Below are 21,465 nucleotides of genomic sequence, written 5' to 3' on the forward strand. Positions count from 1 at the left end.
ATTTAATGAAGCTATTCAGAAAAAAATAAGCGAGTGTGTGTGTGTGTGTGTGTAAATTTGTGTTTGAGTTTATGAAGAAGTGGTTTTTACAGTTTTTATAGCCTAGAGTCTGGCTGCATGTGTGTTTGCATGCGTGTGGATGAATGAGGATGGAAAACTGTACCAGTTGTCTGCAGAAGAAAAAAAAAAACAAACAAGAAAAACACTGAAATGTTGCATCGAAATGATGGAAACTGACTCGTCCTGTTGTATTTAATCATCTCGTGCGCACAGGGCCGTGACAGAATTCACCGGTTTTGGATTGATGGAATACAAATGTCTGTAATGCGGTGCAGCTTCCTTTAGCATTGCATTAAAAATATAATGCATCCCCTCGTACATTTTGTGTTCTTAAATTATAAAAGCCTTGCATGGTATGTTGGTTTTTCTTTTCCATATTTACATATGTACATATATTTACAGGTTTCTCATCTGAGCATTTTTCCTTTAGGGCCCATAATTTGGCTCAAAAATAACAATAACATTAAAGATTAAAGAACTGTGGACATTAAACAGTTTTGTGTTTCCTTTTTTTTTTTTTTTTAACTCCTTATGTTCCTCTGTTAAAACTACATTCAGCATCTTCAAGGTTTCCAACAGGGGTGTCTAATATATGGTTCACGGGCCAAAAAAGGACCTTAAGTAGAGTTAAAAATGACGGACAAGATACGTTTTTGATGAAAGTAACTGCTGATTCAAAGAGGTCCACTGGGGTCAGGCAGTTTCAGTGGGATTAGCAGAAATAACGACATCGAGAACCAAAGCTAAAGAGCCAGTCGCAGCGTGAAGCTGCAGGCGGGTTGATGAAAACATACAGAGACTAAGAAAGAAGATTTGATGTGATATTTTTTTTTTCAGATATTTCATGATGTTCATGATAGCTTTTGTAAAAACTACATCAGAATAAAATTACTCTTTCTTCTGTGTTATTATTTTACTGGTAATCTGAGATTAAAACCGATCTGTATGCATCCTCTGAACTGAAACACGTTTCACACTTTGTAACTGAGCAAAGCCCAAAGAATCCAAATTGATTACTTCACTGAACACCTGCTGCAGAGAACTCGTTTTGAATGTAACGTTTTCTTCAGCTCGGTCCGTCAGACAGAAACATCAATGCACCTGTTTGTTTGCGCGCTCGTTCATGTGGCACTTTTACACTTTCACGCCGTCTTCTCTTCCCGTTTGTTCTACATGTACATACACACGTTTAAAAACGAAAGTTTCGTCCCTTTTGTCAGCAAAAAAAAAAAAAAAATCGTCCACAGTGTTTTTTGCGAATCCAAAACACAAGCAAGAAAAACAAGTTGGAACTGGTGACGATTCACAATTATTGTGTTTATGCAAATGCGCCGTCTCACATGTCGGTGTGAGTGCTAACTCGGGTGAGAGCGCATTCCTGTGTCACGCAAACCTCCATTCCTCTAACGTCGGCTGTTAATAAGTCTTTCATCACAAAGCTTCAGTATAAAAGCCTCCACTCCTCCCATCAAAACATCTCTGGGTTAGAAAAGTGAAGCAGCAGTGTGGCTCAAGCTCAGCTTCTTCCATGATTATTATTATTATATTTTTTTTTTTTTGTCATGGTGATAATAAATATAGTTGTAATCCTCTTTGTGTTTGTGTGTTTGTATGTGTGTGTGTGTGTAACTGGAAACAGCTCCGTCCAGCACGAGGAGAGTCTGGTTTCCTGGAGACACGTGTTTGAACCCTCTCTCCGTGCCGGCCGACGACGATGCGGTCATCTCCAGTGAGGTAGTCTTATCGTACAGCGTCTCTCCGCCTCTTCACCTGCGAAGCCCAAACAGTTCAATAATGCATGAGGACGGAGTGACACTGCACAGCACACTGCTCTCATTAGTCCTCAATCTGAACCGCGTTTTCCACTCGACGAGTTTTCTATCAAGCGATGGGACAAATAACTTCTGATAATAGGCAGGCCCAGATAATTACAGTTAATAAAGCTCGCTGGGCCGTGACTGACGACAGAGGCTGTTGGCACACGTTCACCACAAGTCAGCTGGAAACAGAAGGACCTCATTTCGCCGAATCAGTTTAGGGACGGTCCCCAGATTAACTGATTAAACTCAAAAACAGAAACACAGATGCAAATAGAAAGAGACGAATGGCACGCTCGTGTATTTTTTGGTTTGTGTGCATTTTGGAGGACTGAGTTGTATTTGGAGGAAAAAGCTAGAAACTTATCGGAGAGTTAGATTGAAAAGAAGTGACTCTAGGGTGTAATTTCCTGGGAGGGGTGAGGAGGACACACCCTCCATCTCACCTGGAGGTATTATTCAATCGCTTGTGAAGCAGAGCTGCCACGTCACACTGAAGGAGTCAAACCTGACTCACACTTCAGACTTTTGTGCGCAAGATAGAGTTTTTTTTTCAGAAGTCCAAACTTTTTAAGTATCTGCTAAAAACATTTATCATGGTCTTTGTAGATTTTCTCTGAATCCATCAATAAAGTGTCAACATCCAAATTGAGAAAGAAAGTAGAAAGAGAAACGGTGAAGAAAGGAAAATATAAGGAGAGGGAGAAACTGTGCCGGCCCGTACCTCCTGATGCCGCATGCTGAAGAGCAGAAGTGTTTCCCTCCGAAGAAAGAGTTCCTCTTCTCGTGAGTTGATGATGAGGAGGAAGTCTTGGTTTCCACGGTGACAGGCTTCTGCTCGGGGATTTGAGCGACCTGAAATCTGTGAATGAAGCAAATGACGTCAACATGGTTTACACGGCAGTAAAAACCTTCAAAAACTGAAGTTTGAGTGAATTAATGACATTCTGAAGCACACAGGTGTACCGAGTCAACTCTATTTCTATCCATGACGTGCTTGTCTGATGTTTCTTTTTCTTCTTCTTCTTCTTTGGAATGACTTACTGCACCGAGCTGTGGTACCAAGTGGTTTCACCAGACTCATTTGACTGTGACTACCCTTTACTTTGTTTTCTCTGCTCCATTATGGTGATTATCATTAAAATATATACACACACATTACTGACTTCGTCTCCAAATTAGTGAGGTATAAAGGTTAAAGTAGTATAGAAAAAAGGACCAATCACAATGGGCCTGTTGAGACACATTAAATTATCATTTTTTAATAAACTGAACACCTTCATCAGAGCTGTTGTGCAATATAACAGGATCACGTCTGCTGTGAATTCTACTTTTACAAATGCAATCACTGTTTGGGATCATCACTGGATTGATGTCGAATAGAGACACACGTTTTTGCAACCTCTCAGTAAAAGTGCAAAGTTCTCTCAAAACTACTCAAAATATTATGTAGCAATTAGTAGCATTACCGATAGCAAACATTCAATTCAGTTTATTTTTATCTCTTTATACCTACTTTCAAGTACATTTCTCAGAAAATCAATACATTTCACTGAAATTAGACAATAGCAATTAAAATTTGCAATAAAGCAAGGATATTATCCACTAAAACAATCAAATTATTGACCACAAACATGCAGAGTGAATTGTTTAAATTAATACTTTTAGGAGCAACTTATGATTTCCAAAGTGGATTATACTGCGTTCATTTGAATTGATTGTGACAAAAAATACATACATAATAAAATGCATAAAGCATAAATACTCAAAAAATACACTTTAATTACAGTGAAGTCAGTAATTGTAATTGCTTGATTTGGCTTTGAGTTTACCTTTTATTTATTTTGGAGGTTGCAGTTTGCAGTGTCGTTGACTCGAACTACATTCCATTGACTAGATATTGGATTTCACTCCATTTTGCTGCCGGTTGCTGTGGATCTTCTGGCCGTCTCATGTTGCGCAGTCAATTTTTTTAGAGACACATCTCAATATAGTGTAAATCAGCTCAGTGCCATAAAAACAGCAGCCTTAAAAAACATCAGAAAATCAAACTTTTTTTTTATAAATATGACATTTATTAGTTTTGTAAAGAGAAAACCAGAGCTGTTAGATTAGATTGGAGAGTTGTACCTATGAATGTAATTAATTTGATTTGGCACTCGTGTGTAAATGTTTGCTGTTGGTTGATTCTGTCAAAAATCCATGAATCACATCAAAATTAAAATACAATGGAAATGTCTTTCATCATGTCTAAGTATGTGAAACAATCAAATATTTTACATTAATTGAGACAAAATTTTAGTTTATAGTTGATTATTTTACATTCAAGCCATGAAAATCCAAAATACAGTTGTACACAATGTTTTTTTTTTTTACACAAATTGCTTGGAAGCCATGAGTTGATATGATATGAGTGTAGAAACACCTGACAGAAGAGTAAACCTTCCAGTTATGAGCCGAGGACAGTTTGAACTGAGCAGCATCGAGTGGGCTCACCTTCCCACGGACAACACCGTGAGCTCGCCCTCCTTCCTCTCCTTCACTTCACCTCCCTCCACTTTCACGGGGACAGTCTTTGGCACGGCGGCGGCGGCGGCGGCTTGAGTACGGTGCGTGTCCACGAACACGCCGCCCAGCAGGGGCCTCCTCTGCTGGTCGGCGGGGGCGTCCAGGGAGGGCAGCAGGAGGGACTGTGGCGGCTTCAGCGGGTCTTTGAGGGAGTCCAGGGGAGGGATGAGCACCGGCGGCCATTTCCTCTGGGCGCAGCGGGTGCAGCGGTAGCCGTGTTTGGGCGCCAGACCCGAGAGGCCGGAGATGGTGTGGAGGTGGGACTGGTGGGGGCAGAGCCGGGGGAGGGAGCGGAACGGGGACAGGGGGGACAGCATGGGGAACCTGGGAGGAGACGGAGACGGGAGACCATGAAACCAAATGTCACTGCTTTTTCAGGAAATATTTCAAGAAATGTCTTTAAAATACAAATAAATCAATTCAATCCATTATATTTACACAGCACTGACACCAACAAAGCAGCTGTTTTTTTTTTTTAAAGGGCTTAAGATCAAGACACTTTATTGCTGGAAGGTGCACGGGCAATAAAAACAGGCATCATTTGAGGCCTGCCGTTTTCAGCTCGACAGATATGTATACAAGGCGTTTATGACAGCAGTTATACAAGCCGGCGTAACTGCTACAGCGAGGTCACCAAAGGTCATTTCACTGTTTTGGTCACATTTATAGTTACTTTAGTTGTAGATTATGTCAACAAAACAAACGTCAAACGGGTGGAACCTGCTCATAATGTGACATAACGCCTTCATAATTGAGATGTGTTGTAAAGAAAGGGTTCACAGGCTGTAACTGAAGCGTCGTTCGTGGCGCGTTTCCCTTTGGTACATACAACAGTTTAAGAAAAATCCAGCAAAAATAATAAGTGTCAGTTCACAGAAACACATCTATCTTTTTTAAAAAACTAAAAGAATCACTAAAATTGTGAAGCAAAAATGTTTCCAGTTTCTTGACCTCCTCACTGATCACTTAATGAAAGTATGCAAAATGACTTTAGACTTGAGTGTTATTCCCATTTCCCAGATAATATACAAAACATAAATATCATCGTGTGTCTGTCTGATTTCATTTTAATTTCAAAATAAATCTGACAAAAATAAATGTCCTATTTAAAATAAGTAGATTCGTTAGTTTATAGCTTCTCTTTGTCCTCTAACAAAGAAAAGCGAAGCCAGAGAGATGAATGCAGCTGTGTGTCCCGTGTTCAGCGAGCCTGCCGTTGACCTTTAGTGACCCCCTGCTAAATCCGACCTCACACACACCGCATCCCAGAGCTTTCCAGAAACGCGTGTGTGTGAGTGTGTGTGGGTGGGTGTGTCCGAATGTTGGTGAATGTGAAGCTCACATGAGACAGCGGCGGCCACAGACCCCTGAGACCCCCCATTGTGCAGATCGCACACAGAGAGCAGCCGCCTGGCTCCTGTTACCGTGACTCAGACACAAGAAGGCACCGAAGCGAAGCGCAGAAGGAGCTTCTGCGGAATTCGGTGTTTAAATGACGGTTTATGTTTGAGGGGAACAAAACATCCCAAGCAGCAGCAGCAGCAGCAGCAGAAGAAGAAGAGTAAGACCGGCGGTGGTGGCTGTGGTGGGAAGCAGGATGTTCGTGGACTTGTTCAATTAAATTCTGACTACCTGAGCAGGTTTTTTGCCGCAACTGACATCCGAAGCTCCAACCACAACGACACTTGTTCATGTGAATTGTGTGATTTAAAGCCTTGTGACAGACAGTCGGCTTAGCAGCAGACGAGCTGGTTAAGCCTGGTGACTAACGGGTCGGTACGACTGTCGCTCAGAGACAAACATCAATCCACACCAGAAATTCACCAATAACATGTAGACTTCACTGTGAAAAGCATTTACTTATTTACATTTCACTTTATGGTTAAAGTAAATTCCCCATGAAACTCAGCTGTACCCATAACTGTATTTGATTGTTAGTCAAGTGTTTCATATGCACACACAGCTAATGTTTAATACTACTTTTCATTAGCTGGTATTTTGTTGTATTTTTATATGCTGCCTATTTATCTATTTATCTTTCATCAGTTATTTATTTTGAAGTCACTCATTTGGTTCAGTCTTGACCTTGAGTTTTAAGAAAATGGGCTCAAATTCCTGTGAGGGTGAGCAGCAATGTTACTTCATGACTTGTTGATTAACTTTTATTGTGGACAGCAAAGATATACTGTAATATTACATAAGAGGAAATGTTCCTTGTTCCTATGAGGATGAGCACGACGACTTCGGTGAAGGATTGTGTGGTTCTCTCAAGTCACATTATGTGACACAATCCCTGGTTTGATTCTGGGGGCTGTTCTTTGTTTAGTCTACATTATTCCTGATGGAGATGGGTCAAACTTTAATGAAAACACTTCTGGCTGAGTTTAGCTGGTGGCCCTAAATTACACCTGGGCGTCTGCATTTGTCCTGTGAAGGATGGACAGGATGGATGGATGGATGAATGAATGGATGGATGGATGGATGCATGGATGGAAGGATGAATGGATGGATGGTTGAAAGAATGGACAGATGGAATTCAGATTGGTAGTCTCATAATGATAACCTCTGATTGTTCTGTTGTTCGTGCTGATTTTCTGAAGGTTAAAAGCACAAAGAATCGGAATCCAAAGATAGAGATGGATACAATGGCATGTTTGAAAAGTTGAAAATACAGTAAATACATTCATTTGTCTGTTACATCAACTGTGTGATGGGTTTGCAATATATTTCCAAAGCAAGAGTAGCTGCGACAAAAGAAGCTGCCACTCAATTTTGTGAGTGTGTGTGTGTGTGTGTGCGTGTGTGTGAGACGTACTTGATAGAGGAGCCTTTGCTCATGGACATCTGTTTGTTCTCGTACTCCAGCAGCAGCTCTTCCAGTGCAGCAGCATTTTCTGAAACACGTCATAAACGTTGAAATGAGACGAGAATAACAGTCTACCTCCAACACATTGTTCTCACACCGAGCAGTATTTTATTTGAATGCTGGACGTCCCTGTGTTTTTCTAGTTTCCTATTATTTCCGAGGCATCAGTGGGCCAGCGCCCGCCCGACTGTCTCAGTTTCATCAATAAAACTGTGTTCAGACGGTGAGCGCTGTTTGTTATCTGTGACTAAGGAGACAGGACGAGCCGTCGGTGAGGTGGAGAGACTGAGAGGTGCTGAGTCGGCCACACCAGAGACGCCGTGTCGTCACCGCGGTCTCCAGTTCCCACCCGAAACCACCGAAGAAGAAGGGACTCCGACCACAAGCACACATGTGACACGGCTATCTGCTGAACACGCACCTTTCTTCTCAGTGATGAGGCGAACCAGGACACTGATGGTGTCCTCATTCAGGTCCTCGGATATGTGGGGGCAGTTGTTACCTGAAACGAGGTGAAATCAAACGGGGGAATAAATGGAGAAATCCCAGAAACAACATGTGGCACAGGCACTTCTTTTTTTATTCAGACATTTTTTTTTTTCATAAGGTCATAGCCTCCGCATGGAAAACAGACAAACAGCAGCTCACTCCTGGACGCCCAGAGTCACCTGGCTTTAGGGGTGTGGGACAATGCACGCCCACATACAGAGCTCGGTGCGTTTCAGCGGTGCCGAGCGAAGTGCGGCTGCTGACTGAGCTATTCTCGACCCCCGCGCGTCCTCGTCGCTCTTCTCTCAGTGCCTCTCTGTGCGCTGCTATAATGGGATGGGGTGGGGTGGGTCACAGTGGCATATCTATTCTTCGCTGTTCAGTCATCCACATCAACTCTTATCGGTCCATCGTGTTCTGGGTCACAAAATCCCCTCGGTGAGCCGAGCGCTGCGTGAACTCTACGAGAGCCAAAAGTCTGACAGCCTTAATCCAATAAAGAGTAAGCAGCAGCTCTTTGTGAAAACGGAAGAATTGAAATTGTAAGAGAAATGAAGAAGAACTAATTATTTCTTACTGAACTTCAGTTCTTTTCAGTTCTGTTCTTAAGACAACTTAGGTTTTCACTTCCATCTCATGTTCAAACAGCTGTGGACAAATCGGCACACTCAGCAGCCCCACCCTGAGATGAATCTCCGCCACTGTTGAGACTACTGACGATGGCTGAGGCTAAAGTTAGGAGCAGAAAACAGAGTTCTTTCACTTTGTTCTACAATAAAATAAACTAGCGAGTGGTTTAGTAACAGTTCATGTGTTCTGAGGGAATTACTGACCAGTCAATTATAATATATAGCCCACTGCGGCCAAATTCACTGAATGAATGTCCTTCTAGGTTTAATAAAGTGTTTCTATTCTATTCTATACTATACACTCTATTTTTAACACTGCTTTCAGATTTGTCTATTTTGATGGATAAGCTTTTGAAAGTTGCTTTGCTGACACAGACGACCATGAAAACAGGAGTCTTGGAGGTGAATATAACAGCTGCTGAAAATACCCTCCTCCTCTCATGGCTGAACTGGACCCTGCTCATATTTCTTGCATTATCAGCCTTACATTCATTGTTTTTTTTTGTTCTCTTTTAACCTGACCGTCAGTCTGTTCCCCGACGCAGTCTGATTTTAGCTCAGCCTTGCTATAATTCTTCCCCTCGGGTTTTCCTCCTGAGTGGAGACGAAGGCAAAACTGCTGGGGTAGGAAGGTCCTCTATCCAGTACTACAGCGGGCCGACATCCAGAACACTGCAACAAGGGTTACATAACAGCAGCAGCAGCGTGTGTGTGTGTGGGGGGGGGCAGGACAGAGTTTTACCATGCAGCACTGAAGCTCTCCTGCTGCCCTTGAATGACAGCTTTATTCCTATTTCTCTTCCAAAAGTCACCTAACTCTTTCTTTTCACAAACTTGTCCGACACCCTGCTGTCGTTCTCATCTCCGTCACGCTTCTACCTTACTTCACAGTCACTTAGCTTATCTCTGCACCCCTGCATCAGCTGAGACAGACAGGAGGGAACGGTGCAGGAGCCATCCGAAAATAGCCTCACTTCAAGTTTGAAGGGTGTCTTTGACACATAATGAAACAAAGTGCCAATATAACACGGTCACTGTCTGCATAAAGTGCTTATAATGAGTCCTGATTTAGAAGCCTGAATTCATTCATTTACACAATTCAAGGGTAATGGGAGGCTGGAGAAAGAACTTTTTAAAACGGGACCAATCACCAGTCCATCACTTACACATACACTCACAGCCACACCTTATTTAGGACAATTTAGGGTCACCGCTTTACCTCACATGTATATTTTTAGGCCATGTGAGGAAACTTGAGCACCAGAAAGAAACTTGGCCACTAATAGTAAGCCATCAACACAGGGAGAACATGCAAACCCAGCACAGAAACCCACTTTAACACACTCCAATCATAAGGTGGATGAAGAAAATCAATAAACAAAGGAGTTTTGCCAATCCTAAAAGAATCAGGACAATGAAAGAAAGACCTTTAAGACATTCCGTAAACACTGGGGACCTGATTGAAATATTGATGTGAAAGGAGAGATGGACGGACAGTGTCAGGTTCAGAGGAGCAGGGAGGGCCAAGAAACTGGATGAACGGAGAGCACAGGAAGTGATCAAAGAACCGCAGGAGGGAGGGGCATTCTGGGAGTTTCCCTTTGGTGCAACAAAGACTTCAGTTTCAAAAGATCATGGAGGAAGCAACCGAGGCAAAGTAAAAACCAGAAGACAAAGTTCATCGAGGGAAAAACTGAGGTCTGAACCCAAAACTCAACATTACTGATACATGCTGCAAAACAAAAAGGCTTTAATTGTCTTTAGACATGAGAAATGCTTAAAGATGTGGAAGCAGCAGGTGTGCAAACAGTTCTCTTGACGTGGGAGCCTGATCTGCTCAGGGTGCAGCTGAGCTGCTGCTGCTGCTGCTGCTGCCGCCTCGCAGTGCGTAAGGAGTCATGATGCAGCTTTCCTCTGAGCCGTGCACCATCAGGTGAGAGAGGGAAAAGCCAGCTTAGCCTGTTGATCTGCTGAAGTTTGTCACCTGTATGACAGCCACTGACACACGCACGCCGTCTGAATGCGACACTGAAGGGAAACCGAAACCCGTTTCGAGAGAAACAAGGAATTCGTATGGCGTTTCACATTAGAGGTGGTTACCATAAAGAGGTGTTGACATTTATAGGAAATACATGGCATAACCCCAACTTTCATTTTGAAATATCTGGGAATATCTTGATATTCAATAATCTAATGCTAATGATTTTCAATTTATAATAATTTTATCATCTAAATTTGTATCCATTACACTTAAAGTTCCACTATATATCTTTTTTCATTAAAAAAAAATTGCTTTCTGACTTACATTTAGTTTTTAAATGATTATTTCTCAAAAACTAAAGACCTCTTTAAAAACCACTTGCTCCTTGGGCTGCAGGATATTGTTTAGTAAGGGTCATTTATACCTGTAAGCATGGAAAAAAATACGTTTTAAAGTGAGAAAATCTCTTTCTGTTTGTATTTACCAGTATTCAATCAACTTTGACATTATGGCGTTTTGGATTTAATTGGCCACCTTATGTAACTGTAAGCTGAACCAGTCTGACAGCCACGATAACAGGCCACGTCCCGCGCTTTTAATAAAACCTGCTTCAATCAACAAGTGACTCGAGGACTCTAACTGCTACACAGGCCTGAGAACCAAACAGGTTCAGTACGTCCCAAACAAAAGGGAAAAGGCGGATGTGTTCCTGACAGCTGTGTGGGTCCCTGCAGAGGGCTGCCGGAGGGAACAACCCCTTGTTGGCTTCGCCATCAAAACCAGCGGGAGTTACGACGACTGCAGGTCAAGTTTCACCTGACGAGCACAGATCTTCAGGTTTCATGAGACAAACGGCCCTCATTTTGTACTGCAGAGTCCCGCAGGATGAAAACAATGCTCAATGTTAAAAAGGAGCCTCTATAGTGCAGAGGACGGGTGTGGCGTCGCTGCGCTCCCATCTCTCTTCTGTCTGTCTTGTTTTCAACTGTAGTTAGTTTTCCTTTAACTCTAGTGTTTCTATCCTGTCACTTCAACAGTTTTAAAACCAAACGTTCTGGTCGTAAGAGACTGAATATCCCACTTGACCTCTTTTGGTAATCGCCACTCTTCCCCTACAGCCCTGCCGCCTCTTTTTTTTTTTTCTCCTGCTTTCTGAGTTTATCCAGGTCCGTTTGTGGCTGACGTCAGGATCCGAACCAGCCGATGGGAATGCTTTTTTTTCTCCCTTTCAAATCGGAAAGTTACAAGAATAACAACGCATGCTTAGCAAAACACAACATGCATGACATGCGATGACCCCGGTGGGTTCAGGGTTCAAAGCGACGGAGACAAAAAGCCTCCCGTTCAGTGACATGAGAGATGCATGGAGCCTGAGGCCACACGCAGCACCGCCGCGTTCAGAGTCTGGCTTCAACGTGACTCCTGCTGACGTCCGACCGCGGCAAGCGCATGCATGCATGTTAATGTGGCCTTTTTATTGGTAAACGACCCACAACCTGCACATACACGTTGGTTTCAGTTAACCGAAAAACCGCTTTCAATCTTATGTCCCAAAGTTTTGACTTTTACATAACTTCTTTTACTCGTTTTCTTTCTTTACTCTTATTTTACTATACTTTGATTTCCTCCTCTGTTTGGCCTTCCTACCTCTGATTTTACGGTTTCCCGTGTGATTCCTACCTTCTTTCTGAGGTGTGGGCGTCTCCTCGTCTCCTCCCTCCTTCTCGGCGGTGCAGCGGTATCCCTTCTTCTTCAGGATGTTGCAGATCAGGATGCCCAGCAGGCCCATCACACAGAAGATGGGCACCAGGGCGAACACGGCGTACTCTGCCGTCTTCTCCTCGGCGCTGCGCACCACCGTGCTGTTGGCCGGCCCTCCGTTTCCTCCCGCCGGGCCTTTGCCCACCGTGCGAACGGCTCTGACGTGCGAATCAGCTGAGAGGAAGAAGGAGAAGACGGGAAGCGAGTTAGAGACAGGAGGCAGAAGCAGCTTCACAGTCTCCTCTTCTTTAAGAGTAATGCATACTTTTCACGCAGGGGCTTCGGTTGGAAACTTGCTCTGCAGCAGCTGACTTGAATCTGCAATTAAAAACAGAGAAAACTACATAAGTCAAGCGACTGTTGTGAAATGGGTTGAAATTGAAAATGGAAGAGCTCAATCCAGAACAAATAAAATTTATAGCAACGGGATCAAAGCCTTTTGAGTGCTTGGCCCACGATGAGACTGAACCGTGGGCAGATTAACGAGCAGAAAGAGACAGACGTTCAGGGTTTACCCGGTCAAACATTCCCCGCAGATTGCATCTGAGGTCGCAGTGCCGAGGGACGCGACCCGTCGGCCCAGAGTCTCGCAGGAGGTGTGCGGACGGCAGAGTTCAGAGTCCTGAGAGTCAGAAAAGCTTCCAGCCGCGCACGACAGACATCGCACCTCTTCAGATGGACTCTGGATCTTCCCACACGCCTGGAAAACAAGAAGGGTCAGCGAAGGGTTTGAAAACGTGATTTCAAAGCACATGTTAACCAGAATGAAACAGGTTGCCCCACTTTCACTATTTGCTTTGAGTTCATTAGTAATAAAATACTGATATGATTCTTTAGAATCATCATAAATGATAGAACAAAGGTGACGTCCTCTACCGTTTCATGAACACGGTGTACCGTCAGAGAAATATCCTGACAAAAGGTCTCTTTTGTTACGAGACAATGACGGACCATTTCTGCGTTCAGCCACTTGATCATGTGTCTAGCTGTTTGTATGTGGGTGTGTGCTCTGCAGTGGTTAGGGAGTGAGGCCGTTTTAAAATCATGTAAAGCACTTTGTGTAATTTATTTGTTTGTATGGAAGGTGCTTAAATACAGATTTATTCATGATTGAACTCCGCACTCATTTAGGCATGCACAGACGCAGCAGTGAATTACTTGTGGCCATAATGCTTTCAACGTAAGGAAAGAACATGGAGAACTGTAAAGGTCTTTGGATGTATGGTTATTGGAAATATAAGCTCATTCTTGATAATTCTAGCCTATCAGTCATGAAAAACACAGCAAACTGGAGGAAATAAATATCACAATTTGAAATGATTTGGAAATAACTGATCAAATAATTGACTTCACATTTATACTGCTGTTTTGTTTTTTTTTTTAACTTGCACATTGCACCGAGAGTGGAGTCATGTATTTCTTGAGTTTGTCCCCTCACCTTGGACGGCTCCTGGCCTGCGGGACACTGCAGACACACACAACCTTCCCCCGACCGACACTGCACTGCTGCAGTCCCACCACAGCCAAACACCTGAAAATCACACACACACACACACACACACACACACACACACACACACACGCACGCACACACACACACGCACAGACAAATATGAGTCAGTGGACCTGCACAAACGTGTGTGTCCAGCTTTTATTTTGAAACATTCTGCTCAAACACATGGAATATTTACCGCAAGAAGGACAAGAGCTGAGCAGCAAAGGTGGTTCCTCATCTTCTTCAAGGTATTCTTCTATGTACATATGATCTGAAGGAGAGGCAGAGCAGAAAGAAGGCCGATCAGAGCATGAGTGGCTTTTTAAAGGCGCCATAACGCTTCAGCCGATTTCCATCATAAACCTGTTAAATAACAATGAACTCAGTTTAGTCACACAGTAAAGAAATAAAACACGAATCAATGTAGCCAATCCTGCAACAGCTTCGCACACGCGCACACTGAGCACTCACACCAAACCGCACAGGCTCCCAGGTCTAAAAACATCTGAGTCACTTCAGCAACTGATCCACAGCACAGTGATTCCAGCAGAACGGAGGTAAAGAGCAGTTGTAAAGGCCGTAAATAACATTTATCGTGAATCAGCACCTTTTCATGTACAGCACGGAATGAAGGAAAGCTTTCCTTGAGTTATTTTTGGGTGGCAGGTTCTCACATACACATTTCCAGCTATGATTTTCTTTGCAAAAATATTAATTTGCGAACATGGTGATTTTCCCAAAGAAAGTGACGCCAGCTGCTCCTGGGATGAATATTTCCTGACATTAATGTTGATTAAGAGTCTTTTTTAAGTATTAATGTAACTCAGAATGAGTGTTGCATCATGGAGGATGATGCAAATACAAGGCTGACTGCTGTGACTCATTTCGCTTAAGGAGCATTTTATCAACTGTGAATGAAATCGATGAAAGGAAAATTCAACCAGAGCGACTCTGAGTCATGTACAGATGGCCCATGAGTTCAAGCAAGTGGCTTAAAGTAGACACAGCACATATTTTGGGAGACAATATTTTGTAACCGACGAAAAAGTTATTTTAATCTACAATGATAAAACCAAGCAACTAAAGCCCACAATTTTCAATTATTCATCTTAGAATTGAACCCATTTCATCTAAATTAGATAATTCACTGTTGCTGAGTTGCCATGATGAAGCCAAGCTGTACAGCTGAATGCTTATAGCATGGTATTGATACATATTTGAAGGTAAAAACGTGGAAATTTCACACTATATGAAACGTACATGATCGAAACTAATGACTGAACTGCACAGGAAGGAGTCCAGGGGGCTAGAGGAGAATCAGCCTCTCTGCTATGGCGTTTGGCCTCTGTAAATGCTTGAAGTGATGTTTCTGAGAGTCATAATGAACTCTATAGTCATGCAACCAGCAACTCGTTTGGAGCAACCAGTTACATCTGAGAATTGAGTAACCTTAAAACTTCAGCAAAGTTTTGAGGTATTGAAGTCAAACTTTAGCTTTTTTTTCCCTCTTCTTTTTTAAATTCTGGTTCTTCAGGTGTGCTGAGGTTGCTCTGGTGAGTTCAGTGGATTTCTGAGACGAAGCCTGCAAACAGAAATCTGAATATGATGTAAAGCAGCGCGACATACTGCTGTAATGAACTGACTGCACTCACTTCTTCAACTGAGCACCTCACACTGATGATTAGGGTTTACAGACCAAAAAAAAAAAGAAAAAAACGGTGGTGCAACCGCACAAGGTGGTTGCACCACCATTGGAGGGAACTGGTGTTTAGACGTCTGTCCCAAGAACACTTCAACCCATTGAAAGGGCGAGATAGAGGATCGAACCACGGATTGCACAAAGACGCAAACTGAGCCAGAACGTTAAAATCATTTGTGTAACTCTGGGTACCTTCATAACCTTTTATTATGACATGAGATCAGATTAGATTAGATTGGATTGGATTAGATTAGATACTTATGTAATGAGTATGGTAGAGTTCACAGTGGAACCATATTTGAGAAGCTGCTACTTCAATCAATGCGCTTTCATCTCAGAGGGTGAAGATGAAACTCCAAAATTCGTGAAACAGAATCAAATAAGATCAGGTAGGCTGCATTCAGAATCCGTTAATGGTCACTATGAATCATTTTTTCAACATCTGCATAGATGAAAACTGTCATATGAAGAAGACAGATGAAAAATCTGAAAATACGAAAGTCAATACAAAAGTGGACAAAGAGGAAAAACAGAGGACGATTTGATGGGTAGATATTAAAAGACAGGGCAGCAGACTTACCCCAGACTTGCAGCTGAGGGACGGAGTTGCTGTGGCAACTTAACGAGGATGCTTCGTATAGCGGGTCAAGGCTACGCTCAGAACGACCGACTGACTGAACACAATACAGTCACCTATCTGAACCCTGAACTCAGCAAATTAAACAAAAACAAAGCTCTGGAATGAAGATATAGAATGGTACCAGGATTGTTTTTTAAAGAAAGAAAGAAAGAATAATTTAGCACAAAGTTGTAACAGGAAAAGTTTCAAAAGTGAAATAAAACGTAGACACAGTCTAAAAGGTGCAGCTGAATGCAGGATTGAGCGTACCTGCCAGTGTCTTATAGTGTCACACTGACCACAGACACTCCCCTGATGTCCTTGGGACATGCCCCGAGCAGTGTGTGTGCATGTGTGTGTGTGTGTCTGTGTGTGTGTGTGTGTGTGTGTGTGTGCATGTGTGTGTGTGTGTGTGTGTGTGTGTGTGTGTGTGTGTGTGTGTGTGTGTGTGTGTGTGTGTGTGTGTTGTGTAAATGCACAATGATACTTTATTACTGTCCTTCACCATTTACAATGGAGCAAAACTCAAAGTTTGAAAGAAGATGAGTTAGCAAGTAAATTAACACTTCTACACACACACACACACACACACACACACACACACACACACACCGTCCAACACCAAGTCGTGTCTTCTGGTCTTATGCAAACAAGAGATCATAAAATGCGATGAACTTAGGATTTCTGGTCCAGTCAAGGCCTCGTGCCAATGAAATCCTCTGAGGTATAATTTTAGGGAGAGACACAAAGATAAAGGACGGACACTAAAACCACCAGCTGGAAAAAAAAGAGAAGGCCTGAAGGGCAAATGTCCGATCCAGTCGAGTGAAAGATTAGAGGAGGAGAGAGACGGCGAGAGGAGGGAAGTGGAAGGGAGCGATACAGCTAAAACTTCAGTCTGATAGCGTAATATATATATAGAAGCGTTTGTTAAAATGCCATACAGACCAGTGGAAAAGCCTAATTACAAGTCACTCATATGTACTTATGTTTGCATATCCAAACATGCCCCCTCGTGTCCGCTCACACTGCTGAAAACGGGAAAAATGATCAATAAAACGACAATGATAGAGAGGGCAAAACCAAAATGGTTCCTACAATTAAGAACAGCTTTTCTGGAGGAAAGTGTCAGGTAACAAATTGGATCAGATTTGAGGAATGCTGCGTTCCTGCAGAAAAACTCACTTGACCTCTAAGAATACAGTCAGTGAAGCCAGTCTGCTGGAACTGCAGAAGGATGCAACTGCAGTGCGATTTATTGTGTGATGGACGCTTTTAAATATGCAGCAACTCAGATCCGAAAGAGCCCTGGCAGACAGCGTTTTTATAAGATGCTTAATAAAAAAACATGACAGGCACAAAAATTGTGTGTTCTACCAAATAACGTTTCAGTAGATTAATGGATTCCACTTTCACTGTATATTTTTTTTGACCATTTGTAGCACTTTTGGTAGAAAAATGTGTAAATATTAACCACTTCGGTGTGCACATGAAGTAAAATGGTAAAGCTAGTTTATTCATACTTCGTATCACATTTTACAACTGCAGCACTTAACTCACCTGATCAGGAACACTCAAAATACAAGGTGTAATGCCTTGCTCAAGGACACTTTAATAGGGCGAAATGGGAGACTGAACCGCCGACGTTGGAAACAGAAGAGAACCTGCGCTACACCAAATTTTAAATGGGATTAAAACACAAATGAGAGTTTGATGAACTGATACTCATCTTACTGTGATGTGATCCAATCCATCAGTTTGCATGTTGCTGAATAAAATGTAGTTTATCTGAGGATTACAAGTTACTCAAGTAGTGACCAGGACACGTGGCACAGCCACTGAACCTATAGGATCGCGCCAGTGTCCATGCACGGTCATAGTCACCTCCCACAAACCACCAATATCTGAATGAATTCACCTGAAAGTGACACTCAGACTCATAAGATAACGTCATTGTCCATTATGATTGAAGGAATACACTCAACATTTTAGAGAATACTGAAGTTAGCGTTAACACTCCTCCCATCACCTCCTTCCTAAACACTCGCATTACAGACTTTGGTTCAGCTGCAGTGAGGTGGGAATGTTTTCCAAAGAAGCCAATAAAAGAAAATAACGGAGACAAGCGTGAAGGAAAAGAAACAATAGTAAGACGAGGAGGAAGAGGAGGCTGTAACTCTATATTAACAGGTCCCAAAATATTCCAGTGAGCACAACAAAGACGTTCAAAGGCTCCCACAGAGCTCCCACTATTTGACTGTGGACGGGCAAAAACAAAGAAAAACGAGCACGAGAAAGGGAAGTGAGAGGAGTGTGACGACTTTTCCTGAACTCTGTAAAACAGTAATTACTCCAAACACCTCCGCGCTGTTGTTTGACACACAGGAATAACAAGCCGTGACAACGTCAGATGACCGCTCACATTTTCTGTTGTGTTCACCAGAGCTAAAAATAGCGATAATTAAGTAGTAATAGCCAAGGCATGACAAAAACATGGATATTTTTTCTATTCTGTGGTGGCTTTGGAGGCGAGGGCCAGCTAAATGTGTTTGAGAGCTTTTTCTGGCGCTTTGATGTCATGCTGCAGCTGAGCTGAGAGATCCTGGAGGATGAAGCTGCGAAGGAAGGAAGGAACCACAGAAGAGGAAACACATGAATGAGTGCAGCCCGTTGCCTTTTTAGAGCGAGGTGACTGAGCAGAAGAGCAGCTCATGAGTAACGGAGGGTCTGGTCACCGTGCCGTGAGCTGAGGATTTTGGTCGGACATGAGACTCTTTTTTTGGTATTTCAGTCTGGAGGCACAAAGACAAATCTCAAGTCATGCTGACAGATCAGCATTTTTCCAGCTCAACTGTTTCATGTGTCAGACCGCGGTGAGACACCATAGAAACATTAAAGGAATTAATTAGGCACTTCATAATTAAATGCATTTTAACAGAATCTAACTTTTTTTCCCCGAATCAACCTTATTTTGGTGAATTAATGAATAAACCATGTTTATGTTTTAATTTGACATAACTGACTTGATTAAAACCTGAATTTGATTCAGAGAAGCAAAACAGTTGTGGCATATTTTTCAAACAGCAACAAACTTTCATCGGTTTCATGCATCACATGACAAGGAATTGGCTAAAAGACTGACATTATATTGAAGTGGACGCTCCCATAACGAGGCTCACATTCTCCACTCAACTCACACTCCACACTCCAGCGCCCTCACACACACCACCTCACTGAGATGTGCTGGACTCTAAATGTAAAAATGTGTAATTTTTACTCTCTGCAAAAAAAATTATTTAAATGATTGCATTAAAATCCCAGCCCTATTTTCAAAGTTGAATAAATCATAGCCAAAACACAACATCTGACAAGCCATCTGCTGATTTGAACAGACCGATACAGCTTAACTGAGACTCTAATACAAAAAAAACATGATAAATTAGAAAGATGTCCAATAAATATAAAAAAAATAACCTTGCTAATATTTGTCCCAAGCTGAGATTCACACTCAAAAAAGTGACAAAGTATTATTGTCAAATGCATTTCACTCCTTTTCTATCATCCAGTCAGATTATCATAACTGCTAATGCTGAAAATGACCCATCAAGTTAACCCGAACGCAAGAAATAACTGTACTTTAGTCAAAAAATAATGGAAGGTTGCGTTAGTTCAGATTGTGGCTGCAGGCGTTGGTACTTCTCATGATAGTCATCAAACATTAAAACCTTGACAGACCAGTGAAAATGACAGATTCAGATGCACCACAGACATCATCAGCTTTACCCCAAATTAAATCTGAAATGACACTCTACGGGATTATAATATGCTGCGTGTAACAGCTGCAAACTTACCATGAAGTGACCAATGTGGACAAGCTGTGCTGAAAAAAAAATCTGCAGCCGAGTGAATACTCACACCAATTTACGTGCTCGTAAATTTCCTCAAACCAGGATGATTTTATGGGAGCAGGCACGGGGACTGACTACAAAGGTCAAAAAGCAGTCCTTGCCTCCTATTGGCTGATGCACTGGATGGACTAAATCCTCACGAGTTGAGCAACGACTGCCAGCAACCCAAATTTAGCAATCGGATTTGTCAAATTTGTGTCTTTTTGAGTTTAAGACTGAGGCCCACGATGCTGCGGAGAAAACAGATGCCAACTGTTTTTTCCTGGAAATCTCATTATTTTCATTTTTATTTAAACATAAATGAAGAAAAATTTAAAAGCAGTTGGAATCTTAAGCAGCAGATGTCAAACTGACTCACACCTCTCTTAATTAAGGTGAAGCTTCAGATTTTTGGCTCTTATTCTTAAAGGGCAGTGGTGCATGACCAGGCATTGCTTAGCTTCGCGCTTGCATTGACTTGAAACTCCACAGGTTGAGAAATCCCCCACTGAGGTTCACGAAACCCTTTGTAAAGTCCAACAGATTATCAATGATTTGCACTGGTGAAGCAAGCTTGATATACTGTTGTTTTTCATTTTTCTGAGCAGTCCTGCTCAAAAGAACATGAGTGTTTGTCAACTGGAGGGTCATGACCCATAAGTGGGTCGCGGACTCATTTTCAGTGGGTCACGGGCCCTTTCACAGTGAGTCACGTGCCGTAAGTCACGAGGAAAGAAAATGTTCAGGAAAAAAAATCCTGAACATTCTGAGGAGTGTTGACACTTCCTAACGACTGGCGACAATCCTCAGTGTCGCCGGTTTGACAGCCACCATTACACACCATAGAAGAAGACCCGCAGAGTCTGCCTAGATGTGCCGATTGAGCATGATGCATGACACAGACGATATGAGGTATGGATTTCTCAGAAACTGTGTCAGGATCTTGGTAGTGAGCGGGTACAGATGTTGCATCACGCCGAGGCGTGCTGGCTTTACAGGGGACAGACACCTCCTGTCCCATTTCTATGACCTACAAGTTGAAATCACAGCCTTTCTTGCCCAGAACACTTCATATCTTGCAGACATGTTTAACAACAGTGTGTGGCTGGCGCATGTTGCTTATCTCGCTGATGTGTTTGAACAATTTGTCTGCTAAAACTCCAGACTTTCAGACTCGTCAGCAGGAAAAAAAAAAAACAAAAAAAAAAGAACTGGCCAGTTGTTCCATTAATTCCTCCAAACTCATTACATCTCTAAATTATTTTGAGGTGGTGGATAAATACTGCAACTAAAGAAATTCACTTTTACATGTATTTTGCATGAAAACACCGACTGAGTCTGTTAAAAATGGCGGCTAATGAAATGTTGATTGTTATATCAGCCTTATGATTAATGCTTGAATAACTAAGTGAATAATTTACTGTTATTATCATTAATGTTCATTTAACCGTTATTTTTTCATTGAGTGGATACTAAGGTCAGGTACATATTTTGAGCCTTGTTGAAATTGCTTCTCTTTTTTATTTCATATGTGTGTATGAAAGCTCTGATCTCTGTTGGATGGTTAAAAAGGTCAAAGTTACTGAATTAAAGA

At 42.3% G+C, this 21,465-nt stretch overlaps 1 protein-coding gene across 1 annotated transcript in view; it reads right to left on the minus strand.

The window, feature by feature from the left end:
* Positions 1-246: 246 nt before the first annotated feature.
* Positions 247-21,465, minus strand: part of relt (RELT TNF receptor) — a 31,622-nt gene continuing 10,403 nt past the window's right edge. The window contains exons 2-11 of the mRNA XM_030108724.1: positions 13,863-13,937; positions 13,610-13,702; positions 12,687-12,871; positions 12,437-12,489; positions 12,091-12,345; positions 7,733-7,813; positions 7,261-7,339; positions 4,374-4,769; positions 2,602-2,739; positions 247-1,830 (exon numbers count right to left, since the gene is read on the minus strand). Coding sequence (XP_029964584.1) covers positions 1,827-1,830; positions 2,602-2,739; positions 4,374-4,769; positions 7,261-7,339; positions 7,733-7,813; positions 12,091-12,345; positions 12,437-12,489; positions 12,687-12,871; positions 13,610-13,702; positions 13,863-13,904 — 1,326 coding nt within the window. The 5' untranslated portion in view covers positions 13,905-13,937 and the 3' untranslated portion in view covers positions 247-1,826. The remainder of the gene's footprint in view (positions 1,831-2,601; positions 2,740-4,373; positions 4,770-7,260; positions 7,340-7,732; positions 7,814-12,090; positions 12,346-12,436; positions 12,490-12,686; positions 12,872-13,609; positions 13,703-13,862; positions 13,938-21,465) is intronic.

Source organism: Salarias fasciatus, chromosome 14 (genome assembly GCF_902148845.1).
Source record: "Salarias fasciatus chromosome 14, fSalaFa1.1, whole genome shotgun sequence".
NCBI classification, from domain to species: Eukaryota; Metazoa; Chordata; class Actinopteri; order Blenniiformes; family Blenniidae; genus Salarias; species Salarias fasciatus.